The 23,406-nt window shown below is 37.4% G+C and overlaps 1 protein-coding gene across 3 annotated transcripts; it reads left to right on the top strand.

Annotated features, from left to right (window-relative positions):
• The first annotated feature begins 4,511 nt into the window (after positions 1–4,511).
• On the top strand, positions 4,512–22,918 carry LOC109079850 (protein sidekick-1). Of its 3 annotated transcripts, XM_042725018.1 has the most exons (16): positions 4,513–4,737; positions 4,847–4,882; positions 5,312–5,374; positions 6,557–6,659; positions 6,830–6,993; positions 7,230–7,372; positions 13,852–13,987; positions 14,275–14,372; positions 16,207–16,417; positions 16,573–16,782; positions 17,519–17,647; positions 18,168–18,314; positions 20,537–20,680; positions 20,839–20,932; positions 21,037–21,091; positions 21,974–22,916. In XM_042725018.1, the coding sequence occupies exons 1-16, from the start codon at positions 4,701–4,703 to the stop codon at positions 22,499–22,501; spliced, it is 2,298 nt and encodes a 765-aa protein (XP_042580952.1). In that variant the 5' UTR covers positions 4,513–4,700; the 3' UTR covers positions 22,502–22,916. The 3 variants fall into 3 exon arrangements, with proteins under 3 accessions (XP_042580953.1, XP_042580952.1, XP_042580954.1); XM_042725019.1 differs by lacking the exon at positions 18,168–18,314 and having other exon boundaries at positions 4,512–4,737; positions 21,974–22,918; XM_042725020.1 differs by lacking the exons at positions 14,275–14,372; positions 16,207–16,417; positions 16,573–16,782 and having other exon boundaries at positions 21,974–22,918.
• The last annotated feature ends 488 nt before the right edge of the window (positions 22,919–23,406 follow it).

The raw sequence follows: 23,406 nt of genomic DNA, 5'->3' as shown, positions 1-23,406 counted from the left end.
AAGTGGTTACAGTAAGTAACTTTGCAACTACATGTTAGCTAAATATCACTAGTATTAGCAAACTGTTAGATTATGGTTAGGCAAGGCAAGTTTATTTATATAGCACATTTCATACACAATGGTAATTCAAAGTCCTTTACATAAAAGAAAAAAAAATAATAATAAAAAAACAACAATAAAACAAGGAGTTTAAATACTTTGAAAATGATTTAAAAAGTGATTTAAGAGGTTTAAAATTTGTTTGAAACAGTTAAGAATAGAAAATGATTATACAAAATATAGTGCAATCAGTTTGGACATTGCACAGTGCTCATTCAATAAATGCACAGCTAAACAGATGAGTTTTGAGTCTGCATTTAAATGTGACTATTGTTTTAGCACATCTGATCTCTTCTGGAAGCTGATTCCAACTGCAGGTGTCATAATAACTTAAAGCAGATTCCCCTGCTTTGTGTGAACCCTTGGTATGACTCGATCCTAATGATCTGACTGGTCTGTTAGGTTTATATTTAGTGAACATATGAAAGTGAAAGTGACGTGACATACAGCCAAGTATGGTGACCCATACTCAGAATTTGTGCTCTGCATTTAACCCATCCAAAGTGCACACAGCAGTGAACACACACACACACACTGTGAACACACACACGGAGCAGTGGGCAGCCATTTATGCTGCGGCACCCGGGGATCAGTTGGGGCTTCGGTGCCTTGCTCAAGGGCACCTCAGTCGAGGTATTGCCGGCCCGAGACTCGAACCCACAACCTTAGGGTTAGGAGTCAAACTCTCTAACCATTAGGCCATGACTTCCCCATATACATATCTGCAATGTATTTAGGTCCTAGGCCATTGAGTGATTTATAAACCAGTAAAAAGTACTTTAAAATCAATCCTAAATATAACTGGAAGCCAGTGTAAGGACCTGAGGACTGGTGTGATATGCTCAGATTCTCTGGTTCTAGTCAGAATTCTGGAAGCAGCGTTCTGGATGAGCAGCAGCTGTCTAATGGTCTTCTTGGGAAGGCCAGTGAGAAGACCATTACAATAGTCCACCCTGCTGGTGATGAAGGCATGAACAAGTTTTTCCAAGTCTTGACTAGAAAAAAATCTAATTCTTGCAAATGTTTTTTAGATGATAGTATGCTGATTTAGTTACTGCTTTGACATAACTACTGAAACTAAGGTCTGTCTCAAGAATCTCACCAAGATTCCTGACTTGATTTTTAGTTGTTTATCATTATTTGACTTAGTGCGAGCATATACAGGCTAAACAAGAGCGGTGCAAGAATTGAGCCATGTGGGACTCCGCATGTCATGGACGTCCACTTAGACTTATGCTCTCCTATACTCACATAATAACCTCTCCCTTTTAAGTATCACTTGAACCATTTGATTACCATCCCAGAAAGCCTGACCCAGTTTTCCAGTCGGTTAGTAGAACATATTTGAGAAATAATACAGGGTAGAATATCTGCAGATATCAAGCAGACAGACTATTAATACTCTAATGACTAGTAAGTGACGTGCACTTGCAAAGTTACTTATAGTCAGCTGAATATCTAAAGTGAACTATCAAATTAAAGTGTTACCATCTAAGTATTTAACTATGTACTGTGACAGTTTACATTAAAAAGGTGAAATAGCTAGATAGTTAGTACATTTACTTCACACTAGATGGCGTTCATCTACAATAGTTTGATACTGTAAAGGTTTGTTAGAATATAATCTATAGTCCAACTTTTTGAGAATGATATAAAATCAGATTGTTTTCATTGGGGTTAGGGTTAGTGGTTCAGGGTTTATCAAAAAATAAATAAAAAATTCAAAAGAAACAACTGAAATATCACATAGGCTAGTTATTCAGACGCTTTTTAGCTCAGATGAATACCATTTGTCTGAATCATCTTTGAATATGTTTCTTCACTTTGACTAGAGTCCATCTGTGGCAAATTCAATAAATTGAAATGATGTCGAAAAGCAAAATCATGTCTATATAAGGCCTCACAGCTGAAAATACATATCAGAGCAATAACTAATTGAATGCATTTTAGCATATGGCTGCAACACAGCAACAGTTTATACTAAATACATTCTGAATGCACCATATGTGTTAAAATATTTTTTTTTCCACTGTCTTTATCATCTCACTATCCTTGTAGCATTCTAAGAAGATGTTGATTCAGTTTCAACCTTTACCACAATGTCACGCAGAGCAAAACAGCCCACACACTCTTATCTACATCGAGGATCAAGACGTCGTCTTCAATTCACCAGGTGATCAAAGCAATGAGTGGTTAAAGTACTGATAATCTTAAAGGTGGGGAATTTTAAAACTGTGCTGTATATTACTCTTAATATATGACCAATTTCTTGTGAATGTCCCTTTGACTGCTCTGTGCAAGTTTGTCAAACAGATTAACACAAATGGCTGACTCACATTTTAGTGTTTAAGTCGGAACAAATTTGAAATATGCAATGGAAAAATATATATATATTTTTTTTTTTCAATCTTGCTCATGCTTGTTTCTCAGAATGAGACATGCTATATGTAAACTAAATGAAAGGATGTTCATTTTATCAAACCCACTGATCATCATGTGGTTGCAGTTGTTTGCACTGTCACAAAAACATGTTCCGTGTGCTGTTAGCAGCAAACTAGGTAAAAAAAAAGACTCTTCTTCCATACAAACAAAAAAAAACATTGCAGGTTGGTAGATGGCTATACACAATGAATCTTATTGAAATTGTGAAACAGTGCATATGTGAAGGTTTAGGTTTTGCCTGGATGTCTTTTCTGCATTGATAAATGAAATGTGTAGAGATGCTGTTACGGAGGACAAGCTTTTTATGTTACACTGCAATGTGTTTCCTAAGTTGGGCCTCCTAACGTTAAAGTCTCTGATGTGTGAACATGCCTCTTCCTGTGTGTGTGTGTGTGTGTGTGTGTGTGTGTGTGTGTGTGTGTGTGTGTGTGTGTGTGTGTGTGTGTGTGTGTGTGTGTGTGTGTGTGTGTGTGTGTGTGTGTGTGTGTGTGTGTGTGTGTGTGTGTGTGTGTGTGTGTGTGTGTGTAGGAGAAAGAAAGAGATACTTAACTTCTGACAGCTAACACCACAGGTTCTCTAGTACAGTATGTCTAGTAACTATAGAACTGCCAAATACATTATTTAGATAAAACTGTTTATGCTGATTTTGTGCTGTTTTATGCACTGAATTTGTTTGTGTAAAAATATGGTATTCTCATTTATGAACATGGAATATGTCTTTAATCACTTCGTATGTGCAGTTTATTAGGAACTTCAACACAATTTCAGAGAGAATTAATTTTTTTATACATTAGAGTGTGTAGAACATTAATCTGGCTGAGAATATGTTTCATTGAAAGCTCAACAGAAGCGAAGAATCAAACTGTCATAACAGTTCGTCTTTGGTTTTCTGAAATCTGTCATGTGAAATGTTTACTCATTTCTCAAAAGTTTCAAGGGCCTTAGAGTAATCTAAGAAAAGTGTTTCTTCCCTTAAAAAGGCAAGTTCCCGCCACACATTTTTTACTTGTTATGCTGCATTTCAACTTTGAACATAAACAAAAACTGAATTTTAGATAAAAGAGATAAAAAAAAATCTGATATCAAAATCATATTCATAAAGATAGTTGATATCATACTGCTTATAGTACCTTATATATATATATATATATATATATATACATATATATTTATATATATATATATATATATATATATATACATATATATATACATACATATAACAGTTATATAATAACTACTTATTGGTTATTTGTTGGTACTTGAATTATTAAATTGCTTAGAAAGAAAAAATATATATGTTAAAATTATAGTTCTTATAGTTTACACAATCCTGCAGTTCAGTGAGAAAATTAACAATACACGCTAGTTCTATTCTAGTTTGCAGAAGTGAAACTGTTTTTCTGCACAAGCCCTGCATAGGTCAGTTCCATTGCAATTTGATACCAAAGAGGATTAATTAACATCCAGCTACTATATGGCTATGATGGCATAGCTTGCAGTGTATATAGCCTGTAATGTAAGCACTATACTAATTTGACTGTGCATGAACATTTGGTCCGACTAAAAATTCTGTTATAAATTAATGTGGTTGCCAATGTGGAACACAAAAGGCAATATTTTAAAGAATGCTTAAAATGTTTTGTCCATTTCCTCAGTGACTTTCATTGTAAATAAATAATTAAATAAATAATTAGACTATTTATTTATTTATTTATTTACAATGAAAATCACTGAGGAAATGGACAAAACATTCAAAGCATTCTTTAAAATATTGCCTTTTTTGTTAATTAATCTCTTAATCTTCTTAAATGTGACCAAAAAAAAAAGTGTAACAAAATCTATTAAGGCTTTGAGACATAACAATAAGGGCAAAATTTCTCGAGCACAGAAGTGTCTGAATGCTGTGGAGAACCAGCTGACTTTCTGCCCAGCATCGTTTAGCGCCTATAATGGCCAAAAATACTCCGCGCGCCTGAACGTTACCGAGTTATGCTCTCGAGGTAGGCAGCTCATTAGGTTCTGAGACAGCCTATGAGACTTAAAGAGGATCTGTTAAGGCTGTAGTTTCATGTGTATTGAGAAAGGAATACCCCTAGCTCTTCCGTTAGTTGGTAGGCTGCGTGAGTAAAAGTAGAAGACTGTCAGAGGAGGCGACAATGCGCAAGTGCTCGGCTGCATTTTACATTACTCTAGGTATGTGTTTTAGCTGTGTTCTTAAACAAGTGTTTAAACAGTATGGCATAGTACTGCATTTCATTCATATGGTTGCTGAAGTGAATTTCAGTAGATTTAATAATTTCAGGTTTCGTATCTCTCTGGACAACTGAAGCGTCAACAGGTCAGTAGCCTACAGCGGGCGGTGTCTGTGTGTGTTTGTTTACCTGTAATCAATAAACAAGTTTTAGAAACAAGTAATTAACAAGTTTCCAATATGTTTTAAAAAATAAAACAAAGACATATTAAAGATTCTGCAGTGTTTCTAGGTCAGTAGTGAACGACTCTTTTTTTTATACATTTTTACTTGTTTCTATTTAAGCACAAGATGCTCTTTAGCTTTCTCAAATCATGCTGGATTACACAAATCTGTGGCGTTCACAGCATTTTTTAAAACTTTTTTTTTTTGTTTGTTTGTTTGTTTGTTTGTTTTAAAAAACGAGAATAAATTACAACTTGTGGAACATAATTTCTCCTTTTGCAGGCACTTATAGTCATTGTTCAGAAGATAATCAAAAATCTCTTAACACAGCTTTTCATTGTAACTTTACAGGAACCTGTGAGTGTGGACGTGACATTTTGAACTTATTGAAAAATAAATGTAACAACACAGAAGGTAAGAATTTAACATTTCCATCAATGATGTAAGCTAAGTCTTTTTATCCAGTAAACTGAAGTAAAATAGATTAGCCTAGTGTTACATTGGGTGACCATATTTTAGTTTTCCAAAAAGAGGACAGTGGGTGTGGTTGGTTGGTGGTTAAAGTAGTGCCCAAAGAAACGCAACAACCATATCCCAAATATCAAAACTCAAAATCATGTCATTTCCATATCTACATTTTTTTAGTCACTGTTATGCATATTGATCATAAACACAGCTAAAAAGCTTCTTACCAGTTGTCTTCCTTCACAAAACTCAACAGCGCAGTTTTATTATAGGTTGTAGAATGTAAAATGTTTCTTTTGATAGTTTTCACTTGATGTCACACCCTTACAGGAACGACTGACTGACAGTTATTTTTTGGAGGATTACATTTAGTAGTAATGTAGTAAGACAGTGATATTTAAGGGCCAAATTCACTATACACCTTATTGAAGATGCGTACTTTGTACAGGCAAGCAGATGAACCCAGAATATAAATGCAATGCACAAAGTTTAATATTAAATGTTGTCCCATAGAACACCATTATAAAGAAGATGCTTAACGTGACCTGAATTAATAATATACCTTAATTATACTTTATTTGTATCAGGAATAACTGTACATTGACACATCAAAATGTTTTAAATAGCTACAGCTTATGAAAATGTGTCAAGACAAATGTCCTTTAGACACTTTTCCAATTAAACATATTCAGTTATTGTTTGAGAGAGGCACTGTTCAAGTTGCCCTATAAACTATTACTGCCTTCTGACAAATAGGGCAGTTGAGTGGATCGTACAGTATAAGGACAGTGGATTTAGTTTCTGACATGACCAACCCGAGTATGAATCTTCCTTTTTCCAATTCTGTTCTTCTCCCTTTTCCTATATGTATATGCAATCCCATGTTTTTTGGTTGATTAGCTAAATTCATTAGATGAAACATTATATAATGTAAAATATAAACTAGCCCTTAACCTTCTTGACTGTTTAACAATTAACAATTAATGGCTAGAAAATTAAATGGCTTACACCTCACGATTTGGACAAATACTTTGTTTACATTTCATTTTCTCCAATCCTAGTTTGTACTGTATTTGTGGCAAGTGACTTTTTTTTTGTTTATATTATCAGTGGACATTTCTCATTTCACAGGGGTCTATGATTTGGCATGCTATATAAAACATAAGAAACCTCTTGCGTCCGTCTGTAAATGGAAAGGAGACATATCAACCTCATACACACTGTACACACAACAGTAAGTTTCTGTAAGAAGTGAGAAATGTGATGATTTCAGCTTAATTCTGTTTGTTTTCTGGCTGAGCTTCACACCTTTGCTATTGTTTGATTTTTATCGCTTACTTATATATAAAATTTGTTAAAACTGAAAATTCTTTTAAACAGTCCAAACTTTTTTTTGCTGTGCAGGAGGAAATGTAGTTGTGTAAAAGTACATCAGAAGAATGGAATTTGGACTTCTGATGACTTTAACGTTCTCTTAGATTGGAATCTGACAGCTCACGTTATTGAAAGCAGTGGATATCCGCACTGGTGCACCTACAAAAATTTCAGCGCAATTCCATCTAAGATTAGTATGTTAATCAACAATATTAGTATTCGTAACTTTCAATTTATTAATATTTTAACTGTTTCTAACCCCTGACCTTAATCTAAATATACTGATTTAAATTGCATTTTCCAGACATAGTAGTTACCAAAAGTTCTAGTATTAATAGAAGCTGCTTGAAGATTCTTTTACCAGACAAAAATTTCTGCAGGTTAGTATGTGATTCTGCTTTAGATTGTTTAATGTTTTCGTTCTTTGCAGCAATGTGTGGTCCTCATTCAAAACTAACTTACAAAAGAAGCTCAGGCCATCTGACTGTGCAGGTGGATTGGGGAGATGAAAGTACATATATTAAAAACTTCTTTGTAGAGTACAAAGAGTTCAACACTACAAGCTGGAAAGAGGTCAGTAACAACAACCTAAGTTTAAGAGTATATGAGGCTCCGTTATACAACAATTATGTCTGCTTGTTTTTATTCTGCATATGCACATATGTGAAATAGGGTGAAATGTCATAATTCTTTTGTTCAACTTTGTTATTTAAAGTCGGGCCAGAAAGTAATTGTTTAAATAAGGCACAGTATTCACCCTATGGAATTGATTTTCAGGGGCATTTATTATTTAATTCATAGCCAAATAATGCTAATAGCACATTGTGACATTAATTTGTGAACGTATTTAGCCTAATTGAAATAAATTCTCATATTTTCATAGTCAAATTTCTCATAAATAATAATGGCTAATTCTTATAAAATAAAATAAAAAAAAGACAAAAGTATCGCTAGCACACGTTAAATAATTTGCCCATCCCCAACCTGTCAGATGAGTACAAAAGAGTGTCTTTTTTTCTTTCTTATCCCTGATTAAGTTCTCTGTTAAGTAATAGAGTGTGGATCATTGTAGATTTGAGAAAGCACCCTATACTAAGGTGTGGTGTGACTTTGTGGTTAAAGATCTGGGGCCTCATTTATAAACCTTTGTGAGGGTTTAAACCCCAGAAGTATGTGTTAGAACAAACTATACAACAGGAGTAGCTTATAACAGTATAACCCCTTTTCAGTCAGTTACGTAAGAATTATTACACATGGATGAATTAAAGCTAGTAATGGGAATTCCAGCTCTTTTTAGGGATCCAGATCATTTGGCTCAGCTCAGCAAAAAGAACAGGCTCTTTTGGCTCCCAAACGGCTCTTTATTTAGTACCACTTTTAACTTTAAAATCAGCCAAAAATTTTTTTTTTACCTATGTCTGGTATGTATGCATAAATATAATTATTCAAAGTAATTAAACTAAAACATTAAAAAATACAAAATTCAAAAATATAAAATGCCACGTAGTATTCAGTTTTGTTAAATTACACTATAATTCAGATTCACACAATTGAAATTCAAATGTTTTGTCATATTTCTGGCTCCATAAGCCTTTCCGAAATACCATAATTTTACATTATTTTTGTAAAAACATAAAACACTATTACAGAACGCTATTACCCAGATTACGCATGTACATTTCTAAGATGTCTGTTAAAGAGTGCTTGGTCTAGGAAACATCTGCTGTGTTAAAACAGCCAATAAACATCTTAGAATAAGCAGAAGATTTACATACATTCTAAAACATAAACATCTTCAAGACATCTGATAGCAAACATCTTAGAGACATATTGCAAATGTGCAAAAAAAATGTGTTAAAAAAGAAATTAAAAATGCAAATGTGCAGTGTGTTTTAAGGGTTAATTATTGGAGATGTTAATTAATATATTAAATTGATGTGCAAAATATAACATGGTGTGAATTATAACAGAAAAAAACTAAATTACAATGTGCAAAAACACAGTTGTCTCATTATATCTATTAAACCTGAAACATTGTCACATTTTGCACGTGTGTTGAGTCTGTTGATGTGTATGTGCATGTGCCCAAACGTGAGCGAGAATCATCACATACACTTCAAAGCAAAATAAGTTAGAACATGAAATGTGTGCAGCTAACATGCAGTGTGGGGAAAAAATCATCCAATTAGTTTGTCAGGTGGCTGAGAGAGCTCAACGCACTGCAGCTTTAGAAAACACATGCAAATAGAAAAAGCACCAGAAAATTAATGCTTAGCGTTCACATTGGCATTTTTGACAAGTGGACCTAAAGACACCAAACCTAAAGGCATAGTGATACATTAACAAACTGATTGGTAGGCTTGAATGATGTATATATCGTGACGGAACTCGCCGAACACCCTAAACAAAAGGTGCATTAGACTTAAAGCAGCGCTGCGGGTGTATGATATCAAAGCACCCATTAACCCGATGCGTCTGCTCAGTGCCGCTTTAAGACCGTACCAAAAAATATGAATTGGGCTGAGGACCAGCTGTGGTGTCTGTGGCAGGGAGGTTGGCCATTGGAAAGGTATGTGGAGGAATTCCTCAAGCTGTCTTACCAGGTGAGCTGGCATGATGCTGCACTCTGTGCTTGTTTTCAGTTGGTTCTGAATGAGGAAACTATCCGTTATGAGCTACCTGCATGTGGTTTTCCCTTGGTCGAGTTGATTAATCTCATCCTTTATTTAAATGGTTTTACTTTTGAGGTAGAAGTTAAGAAGAATGAGAATCATCCTCATCCAGAAACACACCTTGCCTCTCCAGCTCATCCTACGCTGGGGCCCTCCACATTCCTAACCAATGTCTCCGATCACCCATTACCTTCCATTTATCCCAGAGCCCGTAGATGGACATCAAACAGTGCTGATCTGGGGGCCAAGATGGTAGACCCTGCATATCAATCTGTCCGGTCAGTGCTCAAATCCGCATCCCTTTTCCAGTCTTCAGTTCCAAGCTCCTTCTCAGTCCTCAGCCCAGAAACGCCAGCCACAGAGTCAGGTTTACCAGCCGCTCCACTGTCAAGCCCGCCAGCCGATTTACTCTCAAGCCCTATGATGACAGCAGCTATTTCCTTAACCTCAGCCCAAAAAAAGGAGAATGAAAAGGAAAAGACTGTTGGCCCTGGCCCCTGACCAGAGTCAAGAGATGGCTCTAGCCCCTGACCAGAGTCGAGAGTCCACCCCAGAATGCTCTCCAGAGTCTGCCCCATAATGATCTTCAGAGCTCAACAGGGAGCCCATTCATGCCACAGAGCTCAACAAGGCATCCAACCCTCCTTCGTCTCCTGAGTTTTCTTTCATCTCCGCTGGTCCCATCCAGCTCTCCTGTGTATCCTGACTCCAGCCCAGAGAGGGCTCCTGTTCCCAATTCAAGCCCAGGGAGGGCTGCTGTTCCCACGTACGGCCCAGGGAGGACCACGGATCCCAAATCAAGCCCAGGGAGGGCTGCTGTTCCCATGTATGGAACAGGGAGGGCCTCGGAGGGCTGCTGTACTGTCCTAGCCCAGGGAGGGCCTCAGATCCCAAGTCTAGCCCAGAGAGGGCTCCTGGTTCCATGTCCAGCCCAGTGAGGGCTCCTGTCCCCACGCCTATCCCAGAGAGGGCAGCTGTTCCAACGTCGGGCCCAGGGAGGGCCTCAGTTCCTGAGTCTAGCCCTGAGAGGGCTCCGGGAGAGAGGCCTCCTATGTTCCTGATGTTGGGCCCAGGGAGGGCCTTAGTTCCTGAGTCCGGCACAGAGAGAGCTGGTTTTACCGTGTCTGGCCCAAGGAGTGCCACAGATCCTGAGTCTAGCCCAAGGAGGGCTCCAGTTTCCACGCCCAGCCTAGAGAGGGGTAGCTGTTCCCACATTTGGCCCAGGGGGAGCCTCAGTTCCTGAGTTCAGCCTGGAAAGAGCTGCAGTTCTTGTTTCCGGCCTAAGGAGGCCCACAGATCCTGAGTCTAGCCCAAAGAAGGCTCCTGTTACCACATCCAGCTCAGAGAGGATGGCTGTTCCCACGTATAACCCAGGGAGGGCCTCAGACCCTGGGTTCAGCCCAGAGAGGGCTTTGATTTCCACGTCAGGCCCAGAGAGAACTTAAATTCCCACATTTGACCCAGGGAGGGACTCTGATCCTGGGTCCAGCTCAGAAGGGGCTCCTGTCCCCACATCACGCCCAGAAAAGGCAGCTGTTCCTATTTTTGGCCCAAAGAGGGCCTCAGACCCTGAGTCCAGTTCAGACAGGGCTCCAGTTCTCACGTCATGCCCTAAGAGGGCTTCCGTCACTGAGTTTGGCCTAGAATGGGTTCGCGTTCCTGAATCTGACCCAGAGAGGGCTCATATTCCCATGGATAGTCCAGAGGAGGCTTCAATCCCCAAATATAACACAGAGAGAGCTTCAGTTCCTGATTGCAGCCCAGAGATGTTCCCCATTCCTGAGTACTGACCTGAGAGGGCTTCTATCTCCAGGTCCAGTTCAGAGTCAAAGGGAGCCACTATCTCAGCACCATCCTCGCTTCTTCAGTAATCTGCCTGCCTGCCTCCCTACCAGCGCTTCTTTTCAACTCTTTTCAACTCTTTTCCCTCCTCCTGTACCTCCACCCTCCCTCCACGGTTGACATGTCTACGGCACGTGGTCACGCCTTCCGGGAGGGGGGATTAATGTCAGCACTGGCAGGGAGTCCTAGTCACTTCAGTAAGAGAGTCTCACGGTGTGTTCCAAACAGGATATATCACCCTCCGAAGGGCACTTCAGAGTGAAAACAATCATGGCCGCAATATTGAAGGGTTGTGCTCAAAACTGGCCACTTCATAGGGTCACTTCGGGCTCCCATGATCCTTTGCGCAGATTGTTTGCATGATGATAGCACATCCGTGTGGGCACGTGATGATGATGCAGAAGGGCACTTCAAGAAACAGTTGTTTGGTCCCCTACACCCTTCAACCCTTAGAAGATCTCAGTCCGGAGGGTAAACCCTTTGTAGGGATTAGGGCATAGGGATGAGCCCTTCCAAATGGAACGCAGGGTACATCACCACTATCACCCCAGTCACCACAGTCATCAGCCCCAGTGCACACCATATCCCAATCACCAGAGCACTGATTGCCCGCACCTGCCTCAGCTCGTTAAGCTTCTTATATCACCACACTCTCCACACTGCCTCATCGTCTGGTCTATAGTTTCCATTACCGAACTAAGCCTGACTCCTTACCTTGCTAATTACCTGTGTTTACTCACCCTTAGATGCTCCTTTGCTCCTCCGGATCACCTGCAAGAGACAATCATTTGTTACTATCAGCTAAGAGATCTGAAACCTTTACATATGCATAAAACTCACCTTCTGATCGTTGCTTCTCATTGCCTCAGCCTGTGTGTCAATAAAACTGCTGTTTTGAATACTTCTGTGTTTCTGGCCTGTTTGCTGACAATATATTTATTAATTAATTTTAATACCATAGGCTATATGGTTAATTTTTCTGTGGGAAGTTGTAAAAGTAAGTTAGTCATCTTACAAAATCCTTAATTGCATGTCATCAGCTAATAGGCTATATGGTTAATTTTTCTGTGGGAAGTTGTAAAAGTAACGTCATCAGCTAATAATATAAAAAAATGTTAAGGAATCATATGATCAGTATTTTAAACAAAAATCTCACCTTTCAGAGCAAACATTGATAAATATGTCTTAGCAATGTTGGTCACTTTGTTGTTCCCTTAAACATTTCTGATGTGGTCTGTGAGTATTTGCAGTGCATTTCTGTTTTTGCAGTGTGTTTCTTTATTTGGTTGTGTTGTGTGCATTTGTAGTGCATGTGTTGTCAAATCGATGTGGATGTTTTCTTGTTTTGTTGGTTTTTGTTTTTTTTTTTTGTTTGAGGATTTTTGTGGTCTTTATTTGAAGGTGTTTCTTTCTTGTATTAAGAAAGTAAAAATAAATAAATAAATGAACCCTGGGAGCAATGTTAGAAAACAGCACTCAGACGGGAGCTGACTCATATCGTTCACTTAAAGGAGCCGGCTTGTTTGCAAACGACACATCACTAATGAAAGCTCACTAATGAAAAAAAATAAAATAAAAAATGTCACTGGGACTGTACCTTTTAAAAACCTCCGTACTTTATTAACCCCTAGAAGGTGCATATTTGTAACTTCAATATACACATTAGTACCTTAAGTGTACATATTAGTACCTAATTGGTATAAATGGTACATATAGCGACTTTTTAAATGCTTCCAGTCCAAGTGACAACTTTTGTACCTTTTCTTCTGACAGTGTACAATTATAGCACACTTAGTGGCATACCCATGATGTAATGTGCTTATATTCCATTTGAAGAGTGGCCATTGAGACGGAAATAATACAAATTTTAACATCTCTCATGACTCATTATTGGAGAATGCCGAATACTGTTTCAGGTTGTCATCTTATTTTAAGAAAATAGTATGCCGTATGTTTATTACTTGGTCACTGGAGCTGCACAGTTTTCCAGACTAACTTTCATTTCTGCAAATGCTATATATATATATATGCAGCACCATGCTAAATAAAGTTGAGCTTAGAATGAATTGCACCATTTGTGTGTCTCATTCTTTGGTCCCAGGTACCTGCTCTCCTTTGCTCTGTAGCCCAACCAGAACCAGAACCTAATTTCCGATCTGGAAAGATAGAATACATTTTTATTCTAACAATAACACACTGGATTTGAGTAGAATGCAAGTCAGCTGATAATATGGACAGTTTGGTACAGAACAAAGTAATAGTGTGGTGGGCTACCACAGTGTGAAAAAAAACAAGGGTAAAGTACAGAATAGTTAAGAATAGATTCTATCTGTCATTTTATCGTTCAGCCTGTAAAACCTTTAAACCTTTTTAACACCTTTTCAAAATTTTCTTTCAAGCCCACTAAGTTTGTCTTGACTAACTTTACTTGTCTAGTAGTAAAAATGTAGGACTTGCAGTAAAGTTTGCCAAAGGTCCATTTCCTGATGTGAATTGACTTGCTTGTTCCACCTAATTTTCTCTTCTTGTCCTTCACAGCAACAGTTTAAAAACAACAAAGAAAGTGTTTTGTGGAATCTGACATCATCTCTGCCTTATGAGTTGCGAATACGTTGTGATCCCACCAATGAGTGTGTACAGTGTCCTCGTAGTGAGGTCATCGTGGTTCCACCGGGTGAGTTGAGCACAGGGTGTGTGTATTGACCGATCTCTGTATTTTCTTGAAATGTGTCATTTCTGTATAATGAAACAGTGTAAGTTACAAACACTCCCTCGCCTTCCATTGTTTGATCACACAGGCATTATTGCACTAAACGGATGGCACTGGTATAGCCAATGATGTTCCCAGTCACTCCGCTCAGACAAACAAGTCCATTTTGTGGTGCTGGTGGCAGATAAATCACACACTTTATCTTTAATATTTAATTGACCAATGTATTTTTCGAAATTTTCATTCCCCAGAACTCACAGATGCACCATCAATCCAGCTGGAGATTCAAGACCATATACAAAATCGTTTTATATCACCAGGACAGAGAAAAGCAGTCGTGAAGTGGGAGGTACTAACACATGTCATTTCCCAGGGCCATCTGTGGTGTTTTCTGTGGTTGAACTAATGAGATCCAATACGAATCCACTATCAAATAAGATCCTACTGGATAACCAAAAATTCTAGTAGGATCTTATTTGATTCTTAGAGAATTCCTTAGAGATCCTGGTGTGTTACCAATACTTTTCTTTCATTAATGAAAAACTACAGTAGTAACACAGTATTAACGTTCTAGTAACTACTATAAACTATTAGCACTCATTTGAATGTACTGTAGTAGTTCACTATTAGCTGATCAAAAATGAATTTTTCATCCCTCCCAGAAAACTGCTAAGAAACTATATACAGTTTCATTATAAATGTAAGTAATGCAGAATTATTTTTAAAGTGATGAATTGACAATCATGGTAGTTACACAAATATTACCAAATCCTTCAGATGGAATTACTAATAATTTTGGTACAGTATTATAAAGTAAAATACATCATAGCTCCCTAGTAATGGCTGAAGTTCTTTAGGTTTTGGATAGTCCCAGCCTCTGATATCACACCCACGGTCCGTTGGCTGAAAATGTCTGATGCATATCACACACAAAATTGGAAACACTTCAGGAGTTTCAGTCTGATTGGTCGAATTATACAGGATTTCCGGGAGATGTGTGTGTTGTATTCTTTAACGTTGCACCTGGAAACAAAAATTGCTGTGTTGCCAAATCTCACGGAAGATGAAAGCCATTGTTTTTACAACTGTGACAATTAGCGCTTATCAGGATCAACTTTATGCTGGATTTTTCAAAAGTATGTGAAATATTTAAAGTTCACGTCATACTCTTTAAAATACATCCAAGAGTCTAACACACCAGTCTGTTACTGTGGGGACATTTTTATGCCCCTAAACATGATGCAACACAAAATTAAATGTGATTGGTTGACTTACCTGTCAGCCATGTGGCCTCATTCAAAGCGGCCAAGCTTTCCCATATCTTCTTCTGTCAGTCTGAAGGTCTGGCAACACAAGACTAAGTTTTGGATAGCAATTCCTTTTGAAGGATTTGGTAACACTTGAGTCATTACTAGCAGGCTACCATCATTCTCACAGTAGTTACTAAGAAAAATATAATCCTAAAGTATATAATTTTCTAACCATTCATAATAAAACAAGACTTACGTAAAAGACATACAAAGAATCATATCTTTATGTGAGGTACATTAAATTAGTCACAGGCATTTGGGGTGTGGCTAATGACTTGAAAGGTTTCAACAGTTTTTTTTTTCGTTTTTTTTTCAGTGATTCGGTGAGAAGAGTGGACCTATAGCTATCTTTTCTTTAAGTAGCCTAGTAAAGTCAATTTGCAAAAAAATGACAACAGATAAGGGTGAAGTTCTGAGGAATGATAAGCCACAGTAGCAAGGTCCAACAACAAAGACTACTGAAACACGTAAACAAGATGGTGAGGGTAATTAGTACTGTAACTGTGGAAACAAACTACTAACTGGAACAAAGGAAGGGAATTACAAACCAAAAGTCTAAGGAAAACGAAACTGAACAGAAGCGTGATAGTCGTGAATTACTAGTTGACATTAGTTACTAGAATGTTAACATTGCATTACTAATTTGTTCCTGTGTAGTTGTTCATTAATATAGGAACAGAGTTCCTAATACTATGTATATTTACATTTTCATTTAGTCATTTATCAGACGCTTTTATCCAAAGTGACTTACAAATGAGGACAATAGAATCAATCAAAACTAACAAAAGAGCAACAATATGTTTGTTATGTAATGACAAGTCTTGGTTAGCCTTGGTGGGGGGGGTGACCATACCATAACTTTTTTTTTCCCAGTATGCAAACAGTGAGGCTGTGGCTTACTACAATGTGACAGTGAGGAAAGTATCCGGGGAACTTAGCAATCAGGACAGTTTCAGAACTGAAGATTCATCTCTCACCATGATCCTGTCTTACTCTGCATACAACATCAGTATCAGAGCTTTAAACACTGCTGGATCATCTCCTGTTTCCAGTATAGCCACTGAGCAAATGGATGAATGGAGGGGTACATTACTTTTATATTTTCTTGAATGCTATACATGCAGATTACTCTGGTTAGCCTTATGTCCAAAAAGTAAATCTATTGTAAATGAACATTGGGTGAGAAAATTTGACATGTTACTGTTTGTAAATGCTGTGTATTATTTACATTTTTTTTAGATTCATTTGGGCCATTCAGTGTCAACATAACCAGCCACAACCATTTTAGTCTGTCCTGGAATATGTCCGCCTCAAGTGTTTGTTACTCTGTGGAGTGGTGGGCCAAAGGACAGATACCAACTTTTTGTCCATTCTACGAAAAGCAGACACGCAAAGAAATAACTGGGAAAACTGAAAGCTGTAGGAGCAAAGGACGTGACATGTGGCCAAGTACGGTGACCCCTACTCAGAATTTGTACTCTGCATTTAACCCATCCAAGTGCACACACACAGTAGTGAACACACACACAGAACAGTGGGCAGCCATATTGCTGCGGCGCCCGGGGAGCAGTTGAGGGTTTGGTGTGTTGTTCGGTTTGTTGTATTGATGGTGTAAAAAGATTGCTGGTTATTCACTCCCCTTACCAACAATCCCTGCCAGACCTGAGACTCAAACCCACAACCTTCAGGTTACAAGTCTGATTCTCTAACCATTAGGCCACAAGAGACCCAAAGTACTATTCCCTTTCATTCTCCCTTATTAAGTAGGATAAAAAAAAAGAGAGACAATGTCCAAAATGATGAAAAAACCTAGTATAAAAGAAAAAGTTATATGAAATCTTTGTTTTTATGATGTAATCATATTTCTAGTATTCTCAAAAATATTGATTTTAGTAACTAAAATTTGGTGTAAATATCTTGTAAAAAATAAAAAATATATATTTTCATTACACACTGGATTTATTTTTAATCATAATTTTTTTTTTTTTTTTTTTTTACAATTTTATTATTGTTATATATCTAGAGACAAATAAATAATGTTTTCTGTCAGCATAGTACACACTTTTGTATATATTTTACCATAATTGTAGACAATGATAATTAACATTAATTAATAATTTATTTATTCTCAGCATTTAGATAGTTTTCCATATTGTTAAACTTTTTTTGTCTTTTTTTAATCCAGTTTTTCAGCCATATACAAGATATTATTTCGTCCTGCACACCAGACCGTACCCAGACACCTGCAACATGAAGAATGTAAACAACAGTGAGACGACCTATGGCACAGCCCAAGCTTACTTCACTGAAGGAAGTGAGTCTAAATATTCATATATGATAAAACTACTAATATATGCTAAATAGAACAGCTAGGATGTTCAGGCAGATATTCTCTATATTGGTGCTGATACATTCAGAAAAAAAAGTGCAAAAATTTTTTAGGGGTTCCTTTAGTTGTACCTGTTGTACTTTTAGGGGTAGATCTTGTTGCTTGAGCAGTACCCTCAAAGCCACCCCCAGGATCCCGTTCTAATAGTTGTACCTGGTAATATATATATATATATCCTGATATATATATATATATATATATATATATATATATATCCCTTCTAATATATATATATATCCTGAACTCTGCCAGAGAAAAATGTGCTGTTGTGTGAGGTAAAAATAAAAGCTAAACACTGGAAATTTACAGTATTTACAGTCAGATTATCTACAATTATAACTTCTCTGCTCTAGTTTTCTGCTAAAAGTTACAGCAGCAGATAAGAATAATCTAGATAACCGCTGCATCATTGTGTCTTAATGAGCTGAACTCTTTGGGATTTTAGGTCCTATCAGTGCTCCTGGGAATGTGAGCATTTTTAATATTACTCGGCATTCCTCAGTAATCACATGGTGCCCCGTGTCTGAGGAAGACCTGCGTGGATTCTTATTAGGCTACTACATCTACTTGATGTGGGACAATAATGAAACATGTGAGTAGTAGTCAATCATAAGTTTATTATGTGTAAGTTTATTAATGTTTTATTTTAAAGTAATTAAATATTTAAAAATAAATATTAGGTACATAATTTTAAATTACCATTAGAATATATATTATATACAGTGGTGTGAAAAATTGTTGGCCCCCTTTCTGATTTCTTATTTTTTTGCATGTTTGTCACACTTGACTAATGTTTCAGATCATCAAACAAATTTAAATATAAGTAAAAGATAAACACAACATGCAGTTTTTAAATGAAGGTTTTTATTATTAAGGGAAACGAAATCGAAAACTACATGGCCCTGTGTGAAGAAGTGCTTGCCCCCTAAACCTAATAACTGGTTGGGCAACCCTTAGCAGCAACAACTGCAATTAAGCATTTGCTATAACTTGCAAAGAGTCTGTTACAGTGCTGTGGAGGAATTTTGATCCACTCATCTATGAAGAATTGTTGTAATTCAGCCACATTGGAGGGTTTTTGAGCATGAACTGCCTTTTTAAGGTCATGCCACAGCATCTCAACAGGATTCAGGTCAGGACTTTGACTAGGCCACTCCAAAGTCTTCATTTTGTTTTTCTTCAGCCATTTAAAGATTGACTTGCTTGTGTGTTTTGGATCATTGTCCTGCTGCAGAACCCAAGTTCGCTTCAGCTTGAGGTCACAAACAGATGGCCGGACATTCTCCTTCAGGATTTTTTGGTAAACAGCAGAATTCATGGTTCCATTTATCACAGCAAGTCTCCCAGGTCCTGAAGCAGCAAAACAGCCCCAGACCATCACACTTCCACCACCATATTTTACTGTTGGTATGATGTTTTTTTTCTGAAATGCGGTGTTACTTTTAAGCCAGACGTAATGGGAGACACACCTTCCAAAAAGTTCAACTTTTGTCTCGTCAGTCCACAGAGTATTTTCCCAAAAGTCTTGGGGATCATCAAAATGTTTTCTGGTAAAACTGAGAAGAGCCTTTATGTTCTTTTTGCTCAGCAGCAGTTTTCGTCTTAGAACTCTGCCATGCAGACCATTTTTGCCCAGTCTCTTTCCTATGGTGGAGTCATGAACACTGATCTTAACTGAGGCAAGTGAGGCCTGCAGTTCTTTGGATGTTGCTGTGGGGTCTTTTGTGACCCCTTGGATGAGTCGTGGCTGTGCTCTTGGGGTAATTTTGGTCGGCCGGCCACTTCTGGGAAGGTTCTCCACTGTTCCATGTTTTTGCCATTTGTGAATAATGGCTCTCACTGTGGTTCGCTGGAGTCCCAAAGCTTTAAAAATGGCTTTATAACCTTTTCCAGACTGACAGATCTCAATCACTTTCTTTCTAATTTGTTTCTGAACTTCTTTGGATATCGGCATAATGTCTAGCTTTTGAGAATCTTTTGGTCTACTTCACTTTGTCAGGCAGGTCCTGTTTAAGAGATTTCTTGATTGTGAACAGGTGTGTCAGTAATCAGGCCTGGGTGTGGCTAGAGAAACTGAACTCAGGTGTGTTAAACCACAGTTTTAACAGGGGGGCAAACACTTCTTCAAATGTGCCAAGAGCAGGGTCATGTATAATCCGTTGAAGCCTATTTTTTGATTTCATGTAGTTTTGGATTTTTTTTTTCTTCATTTAAAAACTGCATGTTGTGTTAACTTGTGTTATCTTTGACTAATATTTAAATTTGTTTGATGATCTTAAACATTAAAGTGGGACAAACATGCAAAAACATAAGAAATCAGGAAGGGGGCCAACAATATATATACTATCCCTTAAACTTGTGTCTGATTTTCAACACTGTTTCTAAAAAAAAAAAAAAAAAAAAAAAAAAAAAAAAAAAAAAAAATATATATATATATATATATATATATATATATATATATATATATATATATAAAATTGCTCACTAATTACTGGAAAACGATTTGACAAACTGTGGATGACAATTGGGACATTGCACCAAAGTATGATTTGATAGACCATGCTTTCAGAGAGTTTCAAGTTCGCAATAGGAAAAATTAAATTAAATTAAATTAAATTAAATTAAATATTACTGAAATTAAATTAAATTATGACAATGGGACATTGCACCGAATTAATTAAATTCAAAGAAATTAAAAATTAAATTAAATTAAATTAAATTAAATTAAGTTCTCAAGAATCAGTGAAACCCAACTGATAACTGTCTTTTTGTTTTGTTTTGTTGTTTTATCTATTATATTCTTCAAATATTAAGCCTTCACAGTGGATCCCAGCGTAAACAGTTATGAGCTGCAGAATCTTGAAAGCAACAGTGCGTACCGCGTGCAGCTGTCTGCATTTACAGCGGCTGGAGAAGGAGAGCGAAGTGATTTCAAACACTTTGTCACAAACCTACTAGGTAAACTCGTATTTTACATGAGATGATAATGTCTGTTATCGAGCTGGTATTCTAGGTTTTTCTGTTCACGATGCACAGTAAATGTCTGGAGGTTTGTTTTTTAATTACATGGATTGAAATAGTCACATACGTACTGACTATATGGTTCATTTTGACAGAATTCACAGCTTTGAACAGCATTATAGCCGCGGTTGTTGTGGGAATAATAATTCTTTTACTAGCAGTTCACCTCAGCTGTCGACTTCTGCACAGGTAGAGATATGCATTTTATGTTCTGAATAATTACCACTATATAATCAATCACTATCACCGCATGTGTTGTTATCTAATATAGAGCTCACTGTGCATTTTTACAGACCAAATCCTGAGAATAGCAACGCTGTTCAGAAAATTGAAATTGCCTATGAACTGGTAAGCAAAAGACAATATAATGATGGAACCATACATTTCATTGTCAAGGAAAAGAAAATACAAAAACATTATATGAAAAAATGAACACTAATGAGACAGTACCAGAAGTACAATGATGACCTGAGATCATAATACAATGGTTTATATGGTATACCATGGTACTTCACAGACTATAATTTTGATGTGATTATGATCATCAAAAAAGCTAATTTGTTTTTATGTATTATCTTATTTTAAATTTTTTTTTTTTTTTTTACAAATATTGTGAAATCATTCATAATATAATTTCATGAACTTTTTCATAAAAACATGAAATTATCTGATGCTTTAAGAGACATATTGAGCCATAACGGTCTTTAGGGGTCTGCTCTTTGATATTATTTACTGTTTTTTATCCATGATTCTGCTTGTTGTTTGGATCACATGAGATTGATTTTGAAAACAGATATATTTAAAAAATTAATAAGCTGCGAAGGCTTGTTTGTTCAATTTTTTCCCTAAGAATTAATACTTAAAGATTATGCCAAACTATTTTCAAACCTGCTTTCTTCATTATATCAGGGCAGTTGTATCAACCTGAAATTTTTGACTTTATGACACCCCAAAAAATATCAAAATGACTTAATACAACCATTAAAAACATGCACATCGTAGAAGAAGTGTATCCAAATAAGTATATGTACACTACCATTCAAATGTTTGCGTCAAAAGTATCTTTAAAGCTGCAAACATTAGATATTGTGAGATATTATTACAATATAAAATAACATCCCATAGAATTTTTTTTAAGAGTACTTTTTTTTTACTACATTCCAGTTCAGATGTTTGAACATATTTATGAGTGAAATCACTTTTTGAATCCTTTGGCCACTTTCTTCACTGGGTATCCTGGAGCCACTGAACAGACAGAGGTTAGAGGAAAGTGAGGGATGTGATTCCAGTACAGTGTTTGTCGTTGGGAGCAAGAGGGAGGCATCTCCTCTCTGTAGCCCTCCCACTGCTCAGGATGGTGTGCCCACCACCCTTCTCCTCAGTGAAGATGAGGACATCCCATCCATCCCGGAGCAGATCGCACCACCTGACACCCCAACACAAGTCCCCACCAATGAGTCAGGTTCCACAGAGACCTTCCCTATGGACTTTAATAAGACAGACTCCACTTTGAACACTTCTGTTGATGAAGAAATCACAACCTTTGTCTCCAACACGACTGGATCGGACTTCATTCCAACATCCCAACCTACAGTGGTTTTCATGAGCGATTACACTACCATGGAAATCTTCCAGCAGGTCACTATGGCTGGGATTCAGGGTCCATCCATGCAAACAGTGAAACCTGGATTGGTTCCTGTACATCCAGGGCAGGATTATGTAAGGCAGTCCTATTTTTCACAAGAAACAGTCCAGTAATCCACCAGGGGCATGTAACAGTACTGAATTATTGAACACTGAAATCACAGTGCTCTGAAATGTTTTTATACAGTGATTTAGAGGACATTTACTGTACAGACACAGTCCCTCTGGAGATTAGGAGCCTCATTTAAGGGTACTACGTTCATTGTCCTGTTGCTGACTGAGCTTTAGCCACTACTCAATACCTCCTATAAAAGATGGAATACGTCACTTGTATTGACAGTGAACTGGACCCAGGTCTCCGAATTCTACCTCTGAAGCACCAGTGCTCACGACAGAGACCACTACATCAATTACATTAAAATAATTTTCAGTTCTTTATATTGGTCAGCAGAGTATATATATATATATATATATTTACCGGCCACTTTATTAGGTACACCTATTCAATTGCTCGGTAAAACAAATTGCTAATCAGCCAGTCACATGGCAGCAATGCATTTAGGCATCTAGATGTGGTGAAGACAACTTGCTGAAGTTCAAACCGAGCATCAGAATGGGAAAGAAAGGGGATTTAAGTGACTTTGAACGTGGAATGGTTGTTGGTCTGAGCATTTCAAAAACTGCTGATCTACTGGGATTTTCAAGCACAACCATCTCTAGGGTTTACAGAGAATGGTCCGAAAAAGAGAAAATATCCAGTGTGCGGCAGTTGTGTGGACGAAAATGCATTGTTGATGCCAGAGGTCAGAGGAGAATGGGCAGACTGGTTAGAGATGATAGACAGGCAACAGTAACTCAAATAACCACTCATTACAACCAAGGAGATGCAATACCATCTCTGAACACACAACATGTCGAACCCTGAAGCAGATGGGCTACAGCAGCAGAAGACCACACCGGGTGCCGCTCCTGTCAGCTAACAACAGGAAACGGAGGCTACAATTTGCACAGGCTCACCA

This window comes from Cyprinus carpio, chromosome B5, assembly GCF_018340385.1.
Source record: "Cyprinus carpio isolate SPL01 chromosome B5, ASM1834038v1, whole genome shotgun sequence".
NCBI classification, from domain to species: domain Eukaryota; kingdom Metazoa; phylum Chordata; class Actinopteri; order Cypriniformes; family Cyprinidae; genus Cyprinus; species Cyprinus carpio.
The sequence above is the reverse complement of the archived record's forward strand: the minus strand, read 5'-3'. Positions and strand labels throughout refer to the sequence as shown.